Below are 24,004 nucleotides of genomic sequence, written 5' to 3' on the forward strand. Positions count from 1 at the left end.
TGATGACCTGCAGTAGCTTGGTGAGATGAGTGGTGATGCATTTCTGTCTTCCAGCTTACTGGTCATGATGGCTTGTGTGCGAGTTCTTCAGGTGTTGGGCGGTAGCCATCTGAAAATGTTTCTAAGGTGCTTGAGGGTGAGAAAGCAGGAGTGAGCAACTGTGTTAATCTGGCTTGTAATTGAGAGTGAATTATCCACAACTATCCATAGGTGCCAAGTCTGGTTTGGTATCTGTCCTAGTTCAGATGGCCCCAGCCTGAGGTCCGGGTCCTCTGACTTTTCAGAGTTGAGCTTCACACAGTTAGTCCTCCACCAGTTGGAGTCTTCGGAAATGAAGGCGGAAACTTCATTCAGGTGTTACGGGTGTTGTCGATGATGGAGAGATTGAACTACATGGGTTTGCAGGTATGCACAATGATGCGGAGCCCGTGGGCTCGGATGATGATGGTAGCGCTTTCACGTACACACTGAATAGTGTGGGGCTGAGTGAGGATTCCTGGGGTAATCAACAGATCAGCTTTGGAAGGAGGACAGGCTGACCAACTAGGTGCGTCCAGTGAGAAAGGAGTCCTTTGGTAAAGATTAAGTGTGGGCAAGGGTCTGATGGAGCTCCCGTGTGGATGGAGCACATGGTGGAAGTGTTTTCTCTCTCGAGGCTATGGTGGACAAGCAGGTCATGGGAGTGTCCAAGGTTTCAATCTCGTTGGGCTGCAGAGAGGCGAGGGTAGGGAGGTCCAGTTGTTTTATATGTTTTATATGGTGCTAATATTGTCACTGAAGTAGTTGGCGAGCTGGGTGCAGAGATCTTGTGATTGGAGGGGGGCGGGGGCGGATGGGGAGGTGAAGTCCTTCACTATGGCAAAGATGTATCTGAAATTGTTGGAGCGGTTCTCAGCTAGCAGTCAGGGCCTAGTGGTTGTGATTAGTTTTACACTGCGATACACAACATCAAGAGTACTTTACTTCGCATGCCAAGAAGTATCGCTACTAACCCTACACAAATTAGTGTATGAATGTATGTCCATATATACAAGTCTACATATGTATATAAATGAATATTTAAAAGTATATCTATAAATGCATATTTTTAATTCTTAAAATTAAATTTATAATTGTAATTGGCCAGAAAATTAATATATAAAATACCAAATATTATATTAATGTTGAAATAAAATAGCATCTTCTTTTTAATAACTCGGAGCGTGGCCAGACAATTTGAAGTGCTGCAGTTCAAAGCTCCTCCCATTGAAGGCTCTTAGGTCAGGGCAGGGGAAAGACGCAACAAAGTGACGCATACTCAAATATAGGCAAAAATAAGTGCTTCTTTCTGCTTCTACTGCTGCACACACTAGGGTGATAGCACAATTGCTTTGCCAACAATCAGTTGGCAATCTATGGGTGTTTGAATTTCAGAGATGGCTCAACAACCTGAGTTTGCAGGCACAGTCAAGCACCTGTCAGGTATCCAAGGGTCAGCCACTTGACTAGTAGGACTGCTGGTTATTCAAAGATGGGTTGTCAGTGGGCACATGGGGATGTGGGTCCAGTCTCCCAATGTGTGCTGCTCAGTGGCAGAGAAGATCAGATCCATGTGAACCCTGGCAGGATCTTTTTTACAAAGTATCAGTCCAGGTACTTGGGGATTCTTCTCTTGTTGTGCGCTCAAGGCAGGTGGTCTGTGGGTACACCATGTATGTACAGCGCAGAAGCAGCACATAACTTTATGGGCTCTACCTGGAGACAAAATGACTCAAAGCACACATTGCATGGACACTGATGAAAACTCACTCTGGTATATCTTTAAAAAATAATCTAAAAAGCATTGCTATCAGTAGCCCACAGTCCAGTCCATGGATACTTCTGGGAACAGGGCCACTTCCCTGTAGTATGTCCAGGAAGTCAGCAACTTTCTTCAAATACATATAGCGACTTGTAGCATGCTTCACAGTATTATTAAGAAAGGAAAGTTGGACACTTCCCAGATGTACTTCTGGGAAGCTTGTCATTTCCATGTAGTATGTTCAGGATATCAGTCACATCACGGAAGAAGCTGCATGAAGTAGCACCCTTCCCATTTCATAACGTGATCCAGAAGCGCTTCAAGGAAGTGGGATACCAGCTAGAAGTACCCACGGCCTCTTTCAGAACAACAGGCAGTGAAATGTGACCATTACGGAGGTACACATACAATACCTTGTGAAGACTCATTATGGCAACTGCTGCTGCTATAGTTAGAATCATCTGTGACTGAAAATCTTGAATACTCCTCGGCTTCTGTTTAAAAGCCATGTCCTGTGCTCTGGGCATGCAGCACAAGGCAGAAGACTATGCACAAAATGTTTCAGAGGCACAATGGCTGGGTGTCGGACATGGCTGAAGAACACGCCAAGTGCCCAGAGCAGTCTATACATGAGCCCAAGGCCTTGCTTAGCATGTTCTAGGGGCACTGAGGCAGAACCAGTGTATCTTTTTCTTAGTGAATGAGGGGCAATAGTAAAATATTAAAAAAAGCAAAACACTTTCCAAAAACCTTTATGGGAATTTATGTTTTTTTATATAAATGATAAAAAAATGTTTAAAATAAAAACACATTTCCCTAAGAGACTAACAATCCCAATCTTAAACAAATCTGTGAAATTTGCCAGACCTTGCAGCCAGAAAGTAGTGGATTCACTTTTGGGGGTGTATCGATGTGACCTGTCCTCCGTTGCTGAACATGGGTCTTATGTTGGCAAGTACGGACTTCAAATTACTTGCTGAGAAGCTGGAGCTGGAGCCACAACCAACTCTGACAATCACAAACTTGGATGTTCACTTTCTCGCAATAGAAAGTGGTTTCTGATAGAGAGGTCACAAAGCAACAGTAGACACATAGTGACTTGCAAGCAGTCATAAATAAAGGGGACCTAGACACACTAATATGGTCTAGTAGAGGGGCGTTCAATGTAAGACGAAGAAGGAATGATCCAAATGGATTTTCTCTATATTTGGGCTAAAGTACCCCCTACCGTATATTACAAGGATATTGCAAGTCACTAAAGAGTTCAGTGATAATATAGAGGAAATGAAGAAGAAGGCAGGGTTCCTTTATAAGCTAATGGAACTCCGAGCTGACTTGCAGTATCCTTATTATGTACATCAGTGGGTAGTTTAGTCCTTATAATACATGGTCCCCACCACCACCCTTCCCACAACTTAAATCCTTGGTGTAGTGCTTATTTATATGGAATGAAAAAGATTGCATGTTTGCAAACATGTAGATTTTTCGGTAAAATCTCTAGTAGAAAAATAAACATACCAAATAGTATTAAGATATTTATTGCAAAAAGATATTAAATCATGTTGATACAAGTCAGTTTTAAAAAAATGCTGTAACTAAGAATGTGTACAAACATGCAGAGTTTCAAATGTTCCTATAATTTCCTAAAGATGTTGCCCTAAATATCTCCTTCTGCCTGGTACTGATCATGTAAAAAAAATAGAGCACAAAAAAAGAAAAGCCACGTGTCGTTTTCATTTCTTAAACTGCACCTTTAATTATGCCCAGTGAATTGGTCTTCTTTTCCCCTGGGCTGCTGGCTCTGGCAGCAGACCCTGGGAGATCACACCTCAACTATAATAAGTCATTACAGCTGAGCAGCACGTCATTTCTCTATTACAGGCGACTAGGTGCCTCACAAGTATTCTGTAATAAGGAGGATTAGAGACTGGCTTTAATAAAGGGATCACAGGATCTTATTTATTATACAACACATATGGTTAATCTCCATGTAATGTGCTAGGTACCCCAGTTTTAATCAAATCTAACTTAAAGGGTTACCCTTCACTAATAGAATGGAGGTGAAGAAAAGGAAATCTGCCATTCCCTGCTCACTCTTCTGCTAGGGAGGAGGAGATTTGAGTTATGCTACCAACTCAGTGTCCTCCACTGGAGGGCTACCTCTCATATTTTACTGGAACTTGTTTATGAAATAAAATCCATAAAACGAGGACCTTTCAGGAAGCATTTAAGATATTAATAAAGGAGAATGAACGTGGGATAGTTAAATTATATTGGACCGTAATATTTTAAAAATCGGTACATATAACTTTTAAATGCCTCAGATACTCTTTCAACTTTATAACATATATGTAAATCAGTAAGTAGGAAACCTGTAATATTTAACCTAATTTATTTCTGATAAAGCTGAAAGTTAAACAGAACTGTGTACCTTTCGCAATAGACCTGTGAGCTCTGCCCGCATTTCTCACTTGAGCTGTAGAATCTGCAATTACTGTTTGCTACGTTTTTCTTTGCGACACTTGGAGGAGCAAAGTTTGCACTGGGGTTGCTGAAATACAGTCCAAGTCTTCACAGGACACAGTAATTTCGTGAAAAACAACAGCAACATTGAAGTAAGCGTACTGCATTTACCAGAATGCAATGGGGTGAACTGTGCTAGGATGAGAGGCAGTGTGATCCCTTCCTCCTTGTGTCATACAGATTGTTTGTTAAAGAAATGTACCACAAATAATTATCTTACCACATCTTTATAAGAATCATCTTCAAAGTCAAGTTTCCTACGTCCGATTGTGGTGACTTTGGAAAATATATTCCCTTTCACAATCTCTTTCAGCAATGCTTTGCCAGTTTCTCCGGTCGCACCAAGAATGAAACATGTCTTATTTTGTTTTCTGTAGTCTTCACGCAGTTGTTCTATGTTTTCCACCATTCTACATAGGAAGGGAAATAAAAACAGATTTCAGAGAAGGTGAAAAACAATATAATTTAATGGCCATCTTCCCCCAAGAACAAATAACATTTTATGCTACTGCGCTGTAAATATTGGGTTTTACAGCTAATAATTCACTAATATTCTATACCTCATAAGGGTTTTGAACGTGTGTGCAGGTTGGATATAGATTTCAGCACCAGATATTTTAATGCACTAAGAAGTTGTATGACTATTGTGACCATTTTGATTTGTGTCAGCACCTTTGGTGACATTTTGGACCTTGGGATCATATCCTGACCACAATGGATGGCTTGGAGAAAGGAGCCAGTGCAGAGCCACAGTGATCATCAATTTCTCCCGGACTATGTCTGATGCTTTCTCAGAATCTTGCTAAACTCATTCAGTTTTTGGTGCTCCGGCATTCTAATTTATCTCTCACAGCGAGCCAGTAAATGCAGTATTGCAAGCTCATTTTTGGCCCTTCAAGTTTATAATGTTGGCAAGCCCTTTCCAATACACTTTCAAACAGTTGATAGAGGATACACTAATGAATCAAAGTCGCCGTCCAACAAGATATGTGAGGGAGCGCCTTTCTTGGCAAACCCACTCAGCAAACAGGCTTGTGGCCAATGCTACCAAAAGACAAGATTAGGCAGCAGCCTTAGAGCACCACCTAAAGGTAATACTACATTAGAATATATGGGGAGGGCATCATGCATCAATATACTATTTTGACTGTGGATCAGAACATCCTTGCACCATTTCTGAACAGTCTGACGCAATGCCAGAGGACTAAAATAAGACCTTCATATACACCAGTTTACACTATTGACGATAACCAACCTTGCAAGCCCCTTCCCTAGACCATCTCTGGCACAGATGAGTGTTCACAGAAGGCTGCACCACACACTGGACAATAAACAGACACTATAAGTAGCAAGCTGGACAGTTTATACACAAAGAGGATTTAATAAACAGCGTTTAAACAGGACGTGGGAACAACACACCTAAGCAGGACACCCCAGGCTTGAAACCAAGAAATGCAAGAAGGAAAAACCCAAAATACTAAACAATTCCTATCCCCCCAAACTGGTCCAGGTCAGCTCTTTCCCAGGGTTTGGCTTCACACTGTCTAAGGTGAAAAAGGAAAGAGCGACCTGGTGTTAGGTTCCTTTGTGTGCACTGCAGGCAGAGCTCTTTGAAATGTAATCAGGGCATGGTGCAACTCCTCCCAAGCCATCCAGTCATGCAGAATCACTCCCGAACACCTAGTCCTTTGTACCCATGTCTGGAAGCAAACCACAAAACACCACAGGAGAGCCACTTACAGCCATGTGATCCTGAATACAGGTAGAAAATAACGTTTAGTTTAGGCAGAGAAATGCCAACTTTCTAAAAGAGAAGCAAAAAACTAGGACAAACAGTCTTAGACGGAACACGCACTACCAAATGCTCTAGTAGCACTGAGAGCTCTGCACCTCATTGAAATGTTGTAGTCACATAGACCTCACTGGATTGTAAAGGTCAGCCGTGCTGAACAAGCATTATAATATCATTGTATAAACCATTTATGTACATATGATTTGTCTGTAGATTTCCCCTGACGAAGGGTGAAGTTTTACACCCGAAATGCAGTGCAAGTGATGTAATCCACGCCTGAATTGTTCATTTGAGTTTTGGATATTCATGAACTTTTTTTGAAACCGTTCTCTTGAATAAATAAGTATGAAGAAAGCATTTGACGACGTCGTGACATTTCTTGGGAAGATTTGAAAAGATTATTTTCCTATACAACGATAAACCTGCATATTATTTGAAATAATGTATTTTTGAATTCACATTTGCTAAACACTCAGCTGAGGGCATTAGGCAGCGCACGTTCTGTCTAAGACCTTTTGTCCTAGTTTTTTGCTTCAGTTTTAGGTCCGCCTGGTGTTAGCAGCGCGAAGCGCTGCTTCCAGCGAAAAGACCTTATGTTGTTCACTTGCCGGGAAAGTTGGACAGGGGATGGGTACGCGCAAGCACTCGGCGATTTCACCTCGTGGACGCGCACGTACAGCCCTGCGCCGTGCACATCTCCTGTCCCAAATTCACAGCAAGTCCGCCTCTCGCAATCGCGCGCGCACATACACAGCCACACTCATGCATGCGCACACACGCACACACACACACACACACACACACACACACACACACACACACGCGCGCACACGCGCACACACACACACACACACACACACACACACGCATGCACACGCATGCACACACACGCGCGCGCGCGCACACACACACACACACACACACACACACAGCGCCATCGGCTGAGCGCCCCTCAGCGCTGGCTCGTCCACAGAGCTCCCTGCTAGTTATCATTTGAAAATCTTAAAAAAGCTAGCTCCTCCCATAACGCTTTCCGCAAACATCACCGTAATGAACATCCTAGTTTACCCTGGCCCCCTCTTGAACTGGCGGAGGAGTATTTTCTGTACACGGTTTTCACAGTTGCTAAGATCACAAGGATGGTATGCGGCAGCCAGAGACCGCCTCTTCTGTGCGGTTTGTGTAAGTTGGGAAACCCTGCATACATCAGGGCAGCATCCGTCTACATCCCGGAAAAAGAACAGAGCAAGCCCGGTGTGAAGGTACAGGTGACGAGCCAAGCAAGAGTACTGTTTACAAGGGTAGGACTGACAGGGTGTTTTCATTTTCACCATCCTAGACTCGGCCACCAACCACTGACAGCACAATCCGGGTAGTTATTATGCATTTGGTAATGCTACACATGAAAACAAACTTTATCATTCAGAAAGTGGAAAATCATAACGTCTTGAAAATAAAACAGGTAAAACGTAGCGAGATGGACATTTTGGGTCGTTAAAATTCACAAAAACAATGACGGGGCGTAAAGTGATGAGACTGCAGGAAACATCTGTTAAAGTTATAGTCACGCAACTTTGGTCAGGGAGTGGGGGGCTGGGGCGCCCCTCTAAGGGCTGCCCAGGAGCGGCAGGGGGGGGGGAAGGAGGGTTAGCGGTCCTTACCTGACCCTGTGAGTCCACACTCCCAGCTCCGCCGGGGCAGCTGCATGCCAGGCTCCCCAGAGCTCCGTCCGGAAAAAGTTTGAGAAGTGAAAGTAGCGGGGGCGGGGCTGAGTCCGCCCATGCACGCTGACGCGGGGCCTGGGAGCCTGAGCACTGCCCAGACTGGCCTCCACCCCGAGGCACACAACGTCCCGAGGCCCTGTAGCGCACTGGTCTCAGCGCGTCTAGGCATTGGAGAGGACACGGGGAGAGCTTTTACAGGCGGAGAGCTGTGCTCTGAAATGCGTGGTCAGACGGCAATGTGGGATTGCAGCCGATTGTCACATATTTCACAGGAAACAAATATCGGCCATCCTCGTGTTCATTATTTCTAGATTTTTCTAGAAAGGTCAAGAGCTGGTGCAATAGAACATGCTCAAACTGGTCTGCGCTCTTTATCAACATGGCAGGTTAGCCGCTGTTTGCTTTAATAATCCGGATAAATACAAAGAGGGGGCTGGGTCAGAGCTGCCTCTCCAGGGACCACATTCCGATCCCGGATCTACCCACACATTTACAATAACATACCATAACATCAAAAGCATTTGCAATGCAATAGGTCTCGCATTTACGCGAGTTTAAACTATTGGCATTGTAAATGACAATGCCTTTTATTTATGTTTTATAAACCAAAATATAAATAAAAGGCATTGTCATTTACAATGCCAATAGCTCAAACTTGTGTAAATGCGAGACCTATTGCATTGCAAATGCTTGTTGAAGAGGTAGTTGGGAGAACCACCTCAGAAGTTCCACACTGACAGTGAGAAGTGTGGGTTCTACTGAAATATTGTGTTTATGATTTATAATCTTGAGTGCATCATAGCGGTTTTAAAGTTGATAACTTTCCAAAAGTGGCATTTTCTAAATGTAGCTTAAACCTTACTTTACCATACAAGAGGATTTTAAATTGCAACTCGTTTGAGTGCAAACAGCATATCTCTGCTCTCAGTCTGAAGTTAGCACTGATTAAATGTAATTAGTTAACTCAGTGTTAGCCTATGGGAGAGCCATACAGCAACAAAAAATGACTTTATGAATTTTTCCACAACCATGACGTAAAACTTAAACACATATGCCCTACTTTTAAATAACCTGCACCCTGCCCTATGAGCCTGTAGGCCCTACTTTAGGAGTGACTTATAAGTATTAGAAAGAGAGATTTACGCCTGGTAAAAGGTTTATTTTGCCAGGTCGAAATGGAAGTTTAACACTGCACTACAGGCTTAACTGAAAGGCCTCAGACATGTTTTGAAAGGCTTCTGTAGTGGGTGGCACAATAAGTGCTGGAGGCCTGTTCATTAAATGTCCTGGGCGGGTTTCCACTTTTCCAAAAAGATATGAACGCTTCCACTGCATTTCAATGTGTTTTACGTTCTGAAAGAAGCAAACTGTTTTCTCTTACGTCTGTTTTATTTCAGTGAGCTAAACTCAATAAAATATGGACCTTTTTATTAAGGGCACCCATTTTCATTCTGATTTAGGTTAGGCTTCCGATGTCTGGAATTGACTTATAAGAACATGATTTTTGTTTTTTAAAGCAGAGCTCATCTATGTGTTGTGTAGTAATTAAATTAAACAAACACTCGTATATCTGCAATGAAAACCCCCTTAATTGCAATGCTCTAAAATATGTCAACTGTTCGAGGCTCTTCAACCCTCAAATGGTCTGAGAACAAAGAACAGTTCCCAATACATTTTAGTGAGGGCAAAAGCAGTGGATGGATGAATGGATATCTGCTTTATTTAAAAACTTTGGGGAGAGAAATGGATGATAGAGAGTGTGGGGGGTGACTGAGGAGGACGTAGATGGACAGAATGAAGATGATGTTGAATAAAGTGTGTGTAGATAGTGGATGGAAGGATAGCCTTTGAAGAGAATTAGGAGAGTCCAGAGAAATGGGTGGAAGGTGTGGGGGTGAATGGAGGTGATGACTGCGCAGTGTCACGATGAATGAAGACAGCATGGATGGGTAGATGGACGTAGAATGCGGGGGGGCTGAACAAAAAATGTGTTATTGGTTTAAAGGGTGGATGGAGGAATGGTGTTGGTGAGTGTAAATGGCTGGATCTGACTGGTGGAATGAATAGACGCGTTCATATATAGATCTTGAAAAGGATGTGATGGATGGACAAGCAGGTACTTGGATGAATCGATGGGCGTTTGGATCATAGATATGAACAAGGGAAATAATTATGCGAGTCAATTAATACAAACTGGTGCAATAAACTACAGATTAAACACAAAATATTACATATTATACAAATACTTTAAAACAGCTAAAATTAAAATGTTAAAAGAAAAGGTGTGACCATGGTGCTTTAATACCAACAGAACAGGAACGTGAGTCTTTGGCTCCGTCCTTATTAGCATGTTCTTTTATGGCTGTATGCAAAATGTTCACAAATTTACCAAACCGAGCTAGATCCATCGGTCTATTAGTACGTGCACAGAAGGCCATGCTTCTATGCAAGGTGAGATTCCTGGGTTAAAAACAGAGGCCTCAATACAGTGTGACAAGCTGTTAAAAACGCTGGGTGGCTGTTTGGGCAAGCATTTCAAGTTGTTCCTGTAGGTGGACAACTGGTCAGACCCGGATTGTAATATTAACCCCGCTGATAATGTACTGGCAATAGCTGGTATTTCCCTTGTATCTGAGAGTGTATCTACTCCTTAATATTGCCATTACTCGTTGCTTGAACCCCAACAATGTAAGTTTTGTCAGACACCTGCGTGTTTGCTTGTGGTTTAAGTACTCTTAGTGCATCTTGTACAGTGTCATGGGTTTATGAGGGCTGTCGGACACGGTCCACCCGTTAGGATCTATATATTCCTGAGTATATGTCACTGGGAGTGGATTCAGTTGTCACTGGGAGTGGATTCAGTTGTATGTTCATCCTTCTTTTGCAGGTTGCCAAAAATTGGAAACATTTTATTTGAACAGGGGTGCTTTGATTGACCATGTCAGCTGACCTATGTACGTGCTGCTTGCCTGCCGTTTTAGGTGAGTGTTTCTTGGTTTGCTTCAGCTTTTCTTTCTCCCTCTTTCTAAGTGGTTTGTGATTTGTGAAACTGGCCGAGTCATAACAGTATGGGGCTGTTGGGGTTAAATGCCGGACCTGCCACGAACTTCAGCCCCTATTGGTAATTATCTTGAGCCGAATGGGCCTTGGAATAGACATTGGACACGTCATTCGTCCAGTAGCGGCTAGTGAGTCTTCAAGATGGTGAATCGTAAAAGTTTGTGACGAGTGGCTTGTGGCGAGCGAGCGAGCGAGACGGACGACCACAAGGGGGATTCGGGGGGTTCTCCCCCTGGGTAAATTTTGAAAAAAAAGGATCGGGCAAATGGTGCATTTTCAAGCATATTTGAGAAAGCAAGTAAGTTAATAAAGATATTGTTAAATTCTAGTTTTATCAATAATGCGCACGGATAGTACTGCAAATAATCTCTTTGACGACCTCACATTTCTCACGTGAGGTCCTGTTTGATGTAAAATAAACTTATTATATGGATGTTGCATGAAACAAACCGCATTTCTCTGAAAAATGTCTATAATAACCTCATACCACCTACATTCAAAATAAATTAAAGGAAAATCGTATTTAAAACAGTTTAAGAATTATTTAATGTCATGACGGCAAGAATCTCTGCAGAGCAGAGCTAGCTCTATAAGGGGACCCATGTAACCCGAGACCTCTGTGCACCGCTGGACAAAATTACGCTTTTCTGAAATGCCGTTTGGAGGGGGGAAAGCTGGAACGTTTTTTTCAGGCTACAGGAAAGCAAACAAGACAATTGATATTTTTTCCTCTCTAATAAGAACATTCCAATCTTCCGTTGAGGCCCTTAACTACCAGTCCCAAAAAATGAATGTTCTAATAACTTAGTTACGCACAATGGCAGTTTTCATATCCGGCATAAATAAGAAAAGAGCGCATTTAAATAGTCTAATAACGCGAGCTCTGCTAGCAGCAGAAACACTGTGCCCTACTTAAACCTGCATTGACTGGAGGATCTCAAGATCACATTAAAATTGGTAAAGTCAACCAATAAGAACTTATCAGAGACACGCTGGCTACTCAGTATGGAAACAACCCCAAAAAGAACAGGGAATTACGTTTAGGAAAGTTGATTAATTGGTCTCTGAAGGTCAGTGGTTCCACCCACGCAGTTTCACCTATATAGCCAAGGAAAGTAACACCCCCCTTCCCATCTTCCTCCCCCAGGAAGGCTTTAAGTGGCCGCACGAATACCAGGGGCACTGGGAAGCACATGAGGCCCAGTTTACAGCAATTGCTTCCACTGCCCCTGCACACAGCACAGCCTGTTGTGCAGCGCAGTGCACTGCACATGGACCATCTCTGCCTTTCACAAAGCCAGGCTAGGAAGTTGCCGGGTTACTGTGGTGTACCAGTGCACTGAGTCAGCAGAATTTGACCTTTACACGTGGCGGTTCCTGTGACTCCGCAGCTCACCTGTGCCGTGCCTAGTGTGTCCAAGCTCCTTCACTGCGGGCATTCAGTTAGTTCCTCCCCTTCAGCAGAAATCAGGCTATTGGAAGTAAGAAACTCCCGGAATGACTCTAAATGATGGTGTGGAAATTGTGTTGGGGCACCTAGCACCCCTTTCTTTTCTTCTGGTTGTTTCCACGTGCTTTTGGAAAGTGGCCGCCAAGCTTTCCCTCATGACCAACCACGTACAGTACTTGCACAGAAGGCACGGTGACGCGGTCACCCTCTTTCAGGTTTTGAAGATCTCATTGGAGGAGCCGCCTACCTACCCCCCAGACAGAGAACTATGGGGGTCTCTGCTTGCTGCCCTGCCCACCTGCAGTCCGGCTGTGCTCGAATCAACCCATCATCCTGCCCAGGCAGTGGAACAGATTTGAAATCCATCATCTGTCAGTGCAAACTGGGGCCAAGAATGTATTATACAGAGAGGCTCTGGCCCCAGCCTTCCACAGCTCTACAAACATACCCGTTGTTTCGTATACTTTTCACATCACCAAGTTGAAGTGCCTTCCTGTATTATTACACTTTGTACACTCAAATACGTGAAAAGCTTTTAATAGTAAATCAGTGAAATCTCACCTTGCATTTGTAAACGGTACATTTATGCACGTGTGCAAACATATTCCATCAACAAAAAATACACACTTCATAGTTAAATCCGCAATGTAACGCATCAAACGCCACGTCATCACTGAACAGTCACAACCTAAGGCCCAGATACACTAACGATTTGAAAAATCTCAACGTGTATTTACTATCCAAAAGGTGCCCTGGTCTTACCACAAAACACATTTATGGTTTGCCTTGTTGGTTTTTATTTCAAATTAAAATAAATAAACCATACCTTCTCCAGGCCTCGTCAGCTCCTGGCCGTGTCCCGATTCGCTCTTTTTCTGCTGCTCCAGTCCTCAACTGGAAGCGGCCCTGCCACCCACAGGCAGCCTCCATCCGTTCTGCCAATCACAACGCTGCAATGGCAGCACTGTGATTGGTGCAGTGCAGGCGCACAGCGCCCCAGTTTGGCGCCTAATCGGGGGCCCTTTTCTCTATGTAGGCTGCATGCAGTGAGAGTGCGCATAACTGCTTTGGTCGGCCCCAAGCCGACCAAAGCAGTCAGGGCCCACAACAGTAAGCAAGCCACTCCCTCTGCCCTCGACCAGAACCGCCCACCCACAACCAGGCACTTCTGCTTTCTCGCAGTGAGCAGAAACATAAAATGGTAGATCTACCATTTTATGTTTCTGCTTCTCGCACTACGAGAAAACAATGGGGCGATGCCTCCACACCCCTATGGATGAACCGCCACTGCATTAGTTTACTGGCTGCTGGAGGCTGAAATAAGAGTTCACCCCTCCTGCATTTCCATGGTAAATGTTAGAGAGTAATTCTATTATTTCTGCTGTGGTGCCGTGGTTAGATTATGCTGATTGTTGATCTTTACATTTTCCACTAGTAGTGATAGAAATGTCAAGACTGTGCACAGTTTGCCAACCATGGGTGCACAAGCACAGCCCGTGCCATCGCCGTTTTGTTTGAATACGTCTATTTTGATTCAAGCTTGCCAATTTTTTATCAATATTAGATATGGAGTTAGCTAATGACTGCATTAGACGAATTTGTAATTAGAGGTTGTGTGACAGCCACGTGAACGCATTTGTTGCAGCTAACAAAGAGGAGTTAATTGACAAGAGAATGGTATTAGTTGGGGAGCTGCAGTCATGTTTAAAAACTGACCTCTTAATGTTAGTCCCTCAGGTAAGGCCAGAGATCGACTGTTCCATTACTTCTAACATTTCGGAATAAGCGTCATTCAGTGAAAAGCTTACAGAGTCTCTTGATTAGGGGCTATTTGTTTATCGTGGGGTGGAAACGTTGTCGTTCACAAAGACATCAGATTCCTCTGGATGTGTACATGGTGTACTTGTGCCACCATTTCTGTGATTATGCCATATAGAGCCAAATAAGAAGAAATTATGGGTGGTGAGATGAAGAGGGAGACTTCTGAAGCAGGGTAATGGGATCAATTGTTGAAGACAGATCGATTATGCCTAAATCAACCCCCTTTCAGTCACCCTTGTTCTTTCTCCTGTAAGCTAGAGGTTGCTTTAGTTCTGTTACATGGAATACTTCAGGCATTGCAGGAAGATCTAAATGCCTGCATGTTGCATCATCTTTGTCCTGACTCCAGCTGGTTACCAGTGTCCAATTTTTTGTATTTCAGAAAATATTGCTCAGTTGGGACGGCTTTTGCTTTACGTACCTTGTTTTTGCTGCTTCCTCAAGAGAGAAAGGCTTCTGGAAACTTCTGTGGCTGCTGTTTGGACATTGTGCCTTTTAAGTTCTCGACACGCTGAAGAATTTAGTTTTAGGAACTACATGTTTTAGGGGGTCTCGTTTGTTTACGTCGTATTATTAAAATTTTATGTACACACTTCCAACTTTGGGGAGGGGTGCAGGAGAAGCAGGAAAGTTCTCTTGCCACAGATGCTTCTCCTCATGGTTTTTTTGTTTGTTTGTTCGGGAGGTATACAGAGTGTGGGAGCGCAGGGAGGGACGGGGTGGGGAGTATACAAGGGAGATACCTCGCAGTCCGAGGGTCTCTGTCAGTTCGGAGTATGAGGTAGGGCTCTATATGGTGAAAAGCGAGAGTCCGAGGGGCAGCAGTATGATTGAAAAGTCCACACTCGTCCACAGCATTTTGGAAAACCGGTGCATTGCTCTCAAGAGGCGGGAGAGGGAAGAGTCACAAGCACGACACCAAGCTACGGAAGACAGAGCACAGAGTGCCATATGGTTCTATTAAACAGATCATAATGTACACATGATGCACATGCTGTAGAGACCATAAATCACGGTAAAGTCCTCTCAACAAACTGCCGTTTGCTAACTCGATTCAGATCGTGACACTTCAAAAAATAAACTGCGAGGGGTAGGAGATGTTGTCGGGGGAAGGCACAGGAAGATTAAGTAAACTGGAGGGACCTCTCTGCTGCCTTCAATACGGTATCCCACTCCCTTCTGCTTTCTAGACTAACCGCTATTGGCATCACTGGCCCTGCATTTGACTGGTTGACATCATTTCTAGATAACAGGACGCAACAAGTCTGGATGCCTCCCTTTGCTTCTTCCCCTAAGAAACTTACTACGGGAGTCCCACAGGGTTCCACTCTGAGCCCCCTGCTTTTTAACATTTATCTTACCCCTTTAATTTACCTTGCAGAACAGTTAGGGGCAAAAATTATGGCCTACGCCGACGATACCCAACTTTTGTTCACCTGGCCTAAGAACAATTTAGATACGTCGGCGGCCCAATTTTGCCTATCTTCTGTTTTCCGATGGTTAGCACTCTCCCAGCTAAAGTGTAACGAAAGTAAGTCTGAGATTCTGCTGTATGGCTCCTTTCCTGACAATTTTAGTGGCCTCCTCTGGCCTGCTGACCTGCCCTGCCCTAAATCCATTGGCGGCCCCGCAAAAAATCTAGGAGTCTGGTTCGGAAATGACCTCAAATTCGAGGATCATTTAAAAAAAACTTACGGGGGTCTGTTTTTCCACTTTGAAAACTCTACGTAGGTTTTTTTCCCCTTCTCCCGAGAGAGGCCAAAGAGACTGTTATTCGCGCTCTGATACTCTCCAGGTTGGACTACGCGAATAGCCTGTTCTGTGGACTACCGGCCTATCTGATCCACCGTCTTCAGGTCATACAAAATGCCGCTGTGAGACTCCTGTTCAACATACCTAGGTGCTCCAGTGTTCGCCTTCTACTTCGCGACCTCCATTGGCTCCCAGTTGCCCATAGGATTATGTTTAAAATTCTAGTCCTTTCTTATCGTGCTGTTCATCAAATCGGCCCAGTTTACCCGAGGAAAAGGTTTTCCCTCTATGTCCCTAACCGTTCCCTCCGGTCGGCCAATTTATGCCAAATGTCCGTGCCTAAATTTAAGTATTGCAGACTAGGCGGACAATCCATCGCAGTCAGAGCCGCGAAAGCCTGGAATGTTCTCCCCCTTCACATTAAAGCAGCGCCTACCATCATTGCTTTTAAGAAAGGACTGAAGACCCATCTTTTTAACAACACTCGGTAGGTCTCTCTCCTTTCTCTGCTACTCATTCCAGGAACTCCTTTGCTCTGCCTTTACTCTTCCGCGCCAGGATACTATTTTTTAGTAATAGAGCGCGCTATAAAAGCCTTTATAATAATAATAATAATAATAATAATAATAATAAGTGCTGTGCAGGCACCATTGGCGATGAAACGGTGTAAAGAGAAAAAAGTGCAGTATAAAGAAAACATACGGCAACTAGTGAAAGGATCCATGCAGGAGAGGTAGTCGCCAGGGCGGTAACAAAACAGACAACAAGGCGGGGCAATGTCAAATGTTCATCAACTAAAGCAATGAGATTTGTAAAGGAAGACCAAGCAACCAATGAAAAAGTGGTGAGTGTCTTTAAAGCCCACAGAAGGATTACATCGTGCCTCGCAGAGCTGCGCATATGTGCCGACTCTATGCTTGACCTAATAACCATATAGCTCTTTACGGGTGAAAAGTAAGAGGAACATAGCATACACGCCTGATTTCTTGGTTGCTATGAAGTAGGCAGCCCATGAAGTAGCTTGTTGCTGGACCAACAGCAACTTCCACCTTGGACCCAATGAAAATGTCACTCCATAGGTATCTAACATAGGTAATTGTTGGATATGTGTTGCCTGTTAAAGTGCTTGTGTAACCGCAACAGATCCCATCCAAACATACTTCTATGTGCAGGTGTCTCTCACTTGTTACCAGTGTGATATGCTGGGATTTGGCCACAAAGGAGCCCACAGGACACAGCATACAACACTCCTAACACCCACGGAGGCCATCAAACAGGAGTTCTGAAGTAGCCTAGTCGCTGGAGTATGGGACCCACCATTAGTTTCACACTCGTGTGACACAGCAAGCCTTGCCATGCTCTCCCGTTTTAGGGAGAAATGGTTTAACTGATTTTGGTTATGCTGCACTGTCGGCCCTCAACATTTAAACGGGTGCAGCACCAAGCCTGGGATGGCACAGTGCCTGGTGCGACCACACTCCACACCTTGTCGTAGAGGTTAGCACCTGTCTAGAACAGGCTTCTCCGTCTAGCTTGTGAGCTACTGGTAGACTTCCAGCTACAGTACAGGTCAGCAGCTCTCCTGTGTACAGCCCTGTGAACTAAATTAGAAGCTTTTGCATGGTTGAATTAATATAGGTATACTAAAACTGAAAAGTGTGTAATTGAGAGGTAAATGTGTGTATTTTTAGGATTTATAACTTGATGTTTGGGGGAAAAAGTAGATTTTAAGTGATAAAAATCAACTCGAGAGCACTTATTACTAATATTTGTAACCTGGTGCCAACGGCATTGCAGTGCTGGATGTTATGTGTTACCGGTGTAGAACCATTTTTTTTTCATAACTGCGGGCAACCATGCCTGATGCACTGAGGTGATCACTGTTGGTAAACTTGCCTATGGTGTTCACTAATGGAATCTCGTCTTATGAGGCAACTATTACATCCATACTAATATAATAAAGAGAGAGCCCAAACCTTTGAGGCGGGTAATCTCAGGAACCAAAGCACCAATCACAACACCCAATACAGCAGCAGGAAACGGCAGTTGCAGCAGAAGGACATAGGCTATGCAGACGCCCACCATTTACATTTAAAAGGTAAAAGAACCGTGCCAGCAAAGTAGTCCCTTGTGGGCGTGTCTGCTTTGTGCTGTGGGCGTGTGCTGGGGTCATGACAAACGCTGGGGGCGTGTGGTACGTTCCGCCCTTCATGCCATGTCTCAAATCGTGTGCTGTGGGCATGTGCTGGGGGCGTGGGATTGTTTTTTCTTCCCAGGTCCTGTACATTCCAGCTCCAGGTGTCCACCCTGCTCCCTTTAAATACCCCTGCACCCCATATTCATAACCCACCCTTACTCCTTATAATACCCCAACACCCTTAAACACTAACCCATCTTAACCCTATAAATATACCCTGTACCCCAAAACCCAAACCTATCCCTAAACCCTGTGAATCAGAGCGTTTCACAGGCCTGTCGCAGATAAGAAATGCTATCAAAATGAAATCCTACAAAACAATATACTACTGGACGGCTGCAATTCATACCCTGACAACGTCGGGACGGGCTGCTAGTCTCTAATAATAAAGGTCAGGAGGATTTTTATTGACCATAAAGTAGCTCTTCTAACAGAAATGGTTGGGGATCCCTGGTATACAGAACATGTTGTTTTGCTGTGGTGAGGTTGTTCCAAATAACAATGACCTACAAAGTAACCTCTTGAGGGGGGGTTTGAAAATGTACCTAGGAATCACACATGCTTGTGCGTGTGCTTTTCCTTGTGGCCCACACTATTGGCCTTTGCATGAGTCTTTTTTATAAAAGACAGCACACAATTGGCCAAAGGCGGGCGCATTGCTCTGCCCATGGCCTATTGGTGTCTTCTACGAGCATCGGCAGTCATGTGGTTTCAATTTTCGTGCCCAGACACAGGCGCGATAATTGAAACCACATGTTCTCAGGGAAGCAAAGTAAAGTCCACATTTGTAAAGCGCACAATCACCCGTAAGGGTCTCTAGGCGCTGGGGGCCGTCGGGAAGATTAAGCGAGCTATTGCCCAGAGTCACATGGTGCTGGGCTGACCTGCCGCCGGAGCCGGGGATCGAACCGTGGTCCCCAGATTCCAGCGTCAGTCGCCCTGGCCGCGGCGCCACACCTCTTCCTCTAAATGAGCAACTAAATGAAAAAAACGCTGACACCTTGTTACACATGAAGCGGCTGGTGCGGGCCGTTTTCTTGGCTCGAGTCGCACAACAGCCCGTGGCACACTTGCCAGGCCGCTACTGGAGACAGTCAATAACACTAGTTATTGCCCTTCACTTCATGAACCCAGGCTGGCGCCTAGATCCTGCTCGCTTCACTAGGCGCAAGCCAGTACAGAGATGTAGACGAACACGCAACTACATGGTCTGTAGTGAAAGGGTCTCTTCCCAGCCCTGCGGCTGCCTCGGCGTCTATATGAAAGCAGGAAGAGGGGCGGCTAGCCTAGGGCAGGCTTCCGGAGCCCCCGACACTGGGCAGGAGTGATCTAAGAAAGTCTGCGAGGAGATGAAAACAACATTTGACTGAGCGCCTGGCAGCCAGAGAGCACATGTGTGCATACTTCGGGGTGGGAGCCCTGTACTACTGCCCTGCCCAGCCGCAGCACCCTGCGATGTGGCTTCCATGGCATGCTGGTGTCTGCCTTGCACAGGAAGCAGACACAGGCAGCCTCGGCCTCCAGGCCGGGCCTAGCTGGGATCACTCCATAAATAGACGGCTCCTGAGCCCTTGCACAGATTGCATATTTGTTGGTAATAATGTATCACTGGCGCTGCACAGGAGACACAGCCCGGGCCTCTTAAGGCACCGGGCGCACCCACGCATTCCAAGACCGTGGACTGGAGCACCTTCCCCTCAGCTCAGAGGGGCTCGGAGGTACCGACGGACAGAGCGGGGCCTCATTACCTGAGCGAGCGCCAGGAGAGGTGAGGCCACTCCCAAGCAAATTTTGGGAGAGGTGATTCAACATCCATGACCCACGAAGCTACCACTCACTAATCTGTCAGATGGTAGGCTAATTATGCATGGTATGTAACTCTGAATACACTTTTTTGGTTACACTTTTTTGGTTATAGTTGCAGTAGTGTTGTTATCGTAGGTCCTGAAGAAAGCCAATTCCGGCTGAAACATGTTGACCAGTTAATTTACCACCTGGATAGAAGTATTTCCTGGAACTCTATCCACACTCTGTTTTTTAACCTTGTCATCAAGGTGACCACCAGAATAAAAGTTACCCTTTGGCACCATTTTAGTCAAGCAGACACTTTCTAGTCCACTCAGACCAGTAGCACCCCTTGTGTGTTTATTGCACCTCCCACGCCCCCATGTCTCCGAGGGTGCCAGGTGCACCCGCGCGTGCCAAGGCCATGGACTGGAGCTCCCCACGCCCCCATGTCTCCGAGGGTGCTAGGTGCACCCATGCATGCCATGGCTGTGTACTGGAGCTCTCCATGCCCCTATGTCTGAAGGCGCCAGGTGCACCCACGTGTGCCATGGCTGCGTACTGGAGCTCCGCATGCCCCGTGCATCTCCGGGGCCACCAGGCGCCTCCACGCATGCCATGGCCATGTACTTGAGCTCCCCAACACCCCCCTTTTGGAGGGCACACCCATGCATGTCATGGACGTGTACTGGAGTTCCCCACGTCACACGCGTCAGCGAGGGGGCCAGGTGCACAAACCTGGGTGCCACGTCCAGTGTTTCTAAAGATGCCAGAGGCTCACATTCACAAAGTTGTCAAGTTCGGAGAATTCTTAAGAGCGAGAACTAATTAGCCTTCGTGATAACATCAGGGGAAGAGTGGTCACACAAACATTTCCTCAAATACAACAAGAAATTTTCAATTAAATGATAAAAAAGAAAAAAAAAAGGAAAAAAAAAAAAGAATAAAATGTCACCAAAGCGTCACTAAAGTAGACTGATGGTTTGCAAAACATGTGGTGTAGAGCTTTGAGTCCAAAACTGCTCCTCCCATTCAGTGAGGAAATGTCAGTGTAGGAATGGAGCATCTTAAAACCTCTGCTCCTCGCTGGGCCTCACAAAGTCTCCGAACTTCAAATGTGTGAATCCCACTCACGATGAGTGAGACTTGAGGTCACTGCCTACATGTGCCACAGCCCAGTGTCTCTGAAGATGCCAGGGACACACACATGTGCAGTGCCCAGACACATAAGCTCCCCACTATCACCCGTCCCTGAACATGCCAGGTGCACACCCTCCTATACTGAGCCCAGGCACTCAAGCACCTCACGTATCACCCGCCTCTGAAGATGCCAGGCGCACATACTCATTGGGCTATGTGTTGGTCAGCTCCACTCGGGTTGCTTTCATGTATTTCCTAAATTGGACCAACTCCGAGGGCACTGTGCAGGTCAGGGGCCATGAGACTGCCTCTGCGTATGTCCTGATCCCATACCTAATGAACATCGGTTTTAACAGCTTACGGCGGTGTGACGGGGGGGGAGCGGCAAGGGGGGGAGGTTGCAACATATAAGCTGTACCAAGGACTCGACTCTAATTTCACAGCCAGCATTTAACAATCCTTATTAAAGATTTCCATCCTGGATTCAACTCCTTGATAGGAAGTAACACTGTCCGGGCCCATTGAACATCTTTCAGACATTTATTCCCAAGGAACTGTTCAAATATGGCTGAATGATAACCTGATTCAGCTGGTACAGGGCCCTACACACCTAGCAGGCCATACTCTTGACCTTGTATTTTCGAATCATCTTGGCCTTACTACTCTACCTTCTTTACCCATCACTTGGTCTGATCACCACCTGATCCCCTTTGAGTTGACTGTGCCACAGTCTTCTGGATTTTCATCTAAAGTCAGGGACCACGGTAGAAGTTACTTGTAATGCCCTTGAACCTACTTTCACTAATCTTATAGGGCAGCCCTCGAACGATCTGAACCTACATGTATCCAAATTCAACTCTTGTCTCTCATCCTCTATTGATCTAGTTGCCCCTATGCTACCACTAACCTCTTTAAGAGCTAAACCGTCTGCCTCATGGTTTTCATCGGAACTGCGTAAGGAAAGGAGTAGATGTAAAAAATTGGACCGTAATTGGCAACGGTCATATGATCCAGCCGCCAAAATTATCTACAGAACTGTCCTTAAGAACTTCCACAAACTTAAACGCAGTACTATGAAGGACCATTTTGTAGAGAAAATTAAGGCTGCTGAAAATGCATCAAAAACCTTATTTAATATTATCAAGGAATTTTCTAACCCCCCTGCCTTGGCCTGCCCGATTGCCCCCAGTCAGACCCTTTGTGATGGTCTTTCTGACTTATTCCATGAGAAAATCATCAATATTTCGTCCCCATTTAATCAGAATAGGGCTCTTCCATTGCCTGACCTTAAAACCACTCACGAGGAATCATTTGTCTCATTTAAAAAACTCTAACTCCGGAATATGCACTGACTTTGTTACACCAGTGCAAATCTGGGTCGCCCCTCGACCCGGCCCCTGCACAGGTATTGGGCAGCCTTGCCCCCCTGTTGATTAACCCGCTTCTTGAGATCTGGAACTCCTCACTACTCTCTGGCCTATTTCCCTCTTTATGGAAACAGGCCATGCTGATTCCAATCCTTAAAAAAGCAGATGCCGACCCGTCACTCTTCAGTAACTATCGGCCTATATCGCTCCTCCCGTAACTAGCGAAAATGCTAGAGAAAGTGGTGCAGGATCAACTTGAGAATATCTGGAATCTAAGCAACTCCTACATGATTCCCAATCGGGCTTTAGGCCAAGTTTTAGTACTGAGTCTGCACTACTGGAGGTGTCGGAGTCCATTCGGGAGTGCGTGGATGTTGTCGAGGAGTCCATGCTGGTACTCATCGACCCATCCGCGGCTTTCGATACAGTTCCGCATGACATCCTATTGGATCGTTTGCGCGATATTGGTATTGGGGGGACGCCACTGGCATGGGTAAGATCTTTTCTGAGGGGCAGATCTCAGCAGGTTTTTCTCCGGCCTTATGTATCCTCAGAGAAATCTCTGCTATGTGGGGTCCCACAGGGCTCTGCACTCAACCCCCTGTTTTTTAACGTTTACCTTACTCCCTTGACAGAAGTGGTGGAATCCTGGTGAGTCAGAGTGATCTTTTATGCTGATGACACTCAGCTTGTGTTTTCATTTAGCGACCACTCTGACGGCAACCTGTCCAACTTTCGACGTTGCCTTGTTAACATCTCCTTCTGGATGACTACCAATAATTTGAAGCTGAATACGGATAAGACCGAGGTCTTATTCTTCAATCAAAAATCCCCACCTCCTTCTACGCTGTAGTGGCTTGCGGAGTTAAACCCCCCCCACCGGTCCCAGTCCAAGCCGCTCGTAATTTGGGTTTTTAATTCGATAATCCTCTATCGTGTAAAACCCAATTCAACAAAGTCACCGCAGCTTGTTTCGGTAAACTTCGCATGATCAAGAAAATCTTTCCTTTCCTCCCGCTCGATTCTCGGAGGACCGTTGTTCATGCCTAAATCACTTCCCATTTGGATTATGCTAACAGCTTGTATGTAGGAGCCCCAGCTTACCCGATTAAACGGTTGCAGATTGTGCAGAATGCTGCTGTTAGGCTGATCTGTAACATTCCATATCGCCACTCCATCACACCGTATCTGGCTAAGCTGCACTGGCTACGGGTGACCGATCGCATACAATTTAAAGCTCTGGTTACAGGGCCATTAATGGCCTGGGTCCTGCCTACCTGAGACATAGGCTCTAACCTGTCCACTCTTCCCGAGCCCTCAGATCAAACCATCTTCGCCTTCTCTGTACCCCTCGCTTTCGTCGTTCTAGAACGGGGGTCGTGCCTTTGCTGTGACCGCTGCAAAGTACTGGAATGGCCTCCCTTTAGATCTTAGGCTCACTACAACAGAATCGTTGTTCCGGAGTAAACTTAAAACCTGGCTGTTCTCCAACATCTAGGCCACGCTGAATCCCTCTGGCTGCCTGTTGTCTGCAGCGCCGGGACACCTCCGTTGGGGGTAGCCGTGCGCTCTATAAGCTTCAAAATAATAATAATAATAATAATAATAATGTT

At 45.3% G+C, this 24,004-nt stretch overlaps 1 protein-coding gene across 2 annotated transcripts in view; it reads right to left on the reverse strand.

Moving 5' to 3' along the window:
* HTATIP2 (HIV-1 Tat interactive protein 2) overlaps nucleotides 1-24,004 on the reverse strand; it is a 181,597-nt gene that overhangs the window by 106,004 nt on the left and 51,589 nt on the right. For both annotated transcript variants that reach the window (XM_078684225.1, XM_078684224.1), the window contains exon 2: nucleotides 4,524-4,713. In XM_078684225.1, coding sequence (XP_078540351.1) covers nucleotides 4,524-4,713 — 190 coding nt within the window. The remainder of the gene's footprint in view (nucleotides 1-4,523; nucleotides 4,714-24,004) is intronic.

This window comes from Lissotriton helveticus, chromosome 3_2 (genome assembly GCF_964261635.1).
Source record: "Lissotriton helveticus chromosome 3_2, aLisHel1.1, whole genome shotgun sequence".
Taxonomy (NCBI): Eukaryota; Metazoa; Chordata; class Amphibia; order Caudata; family Salamandridae; genus Lissotriton; species Lissotriton helveticus.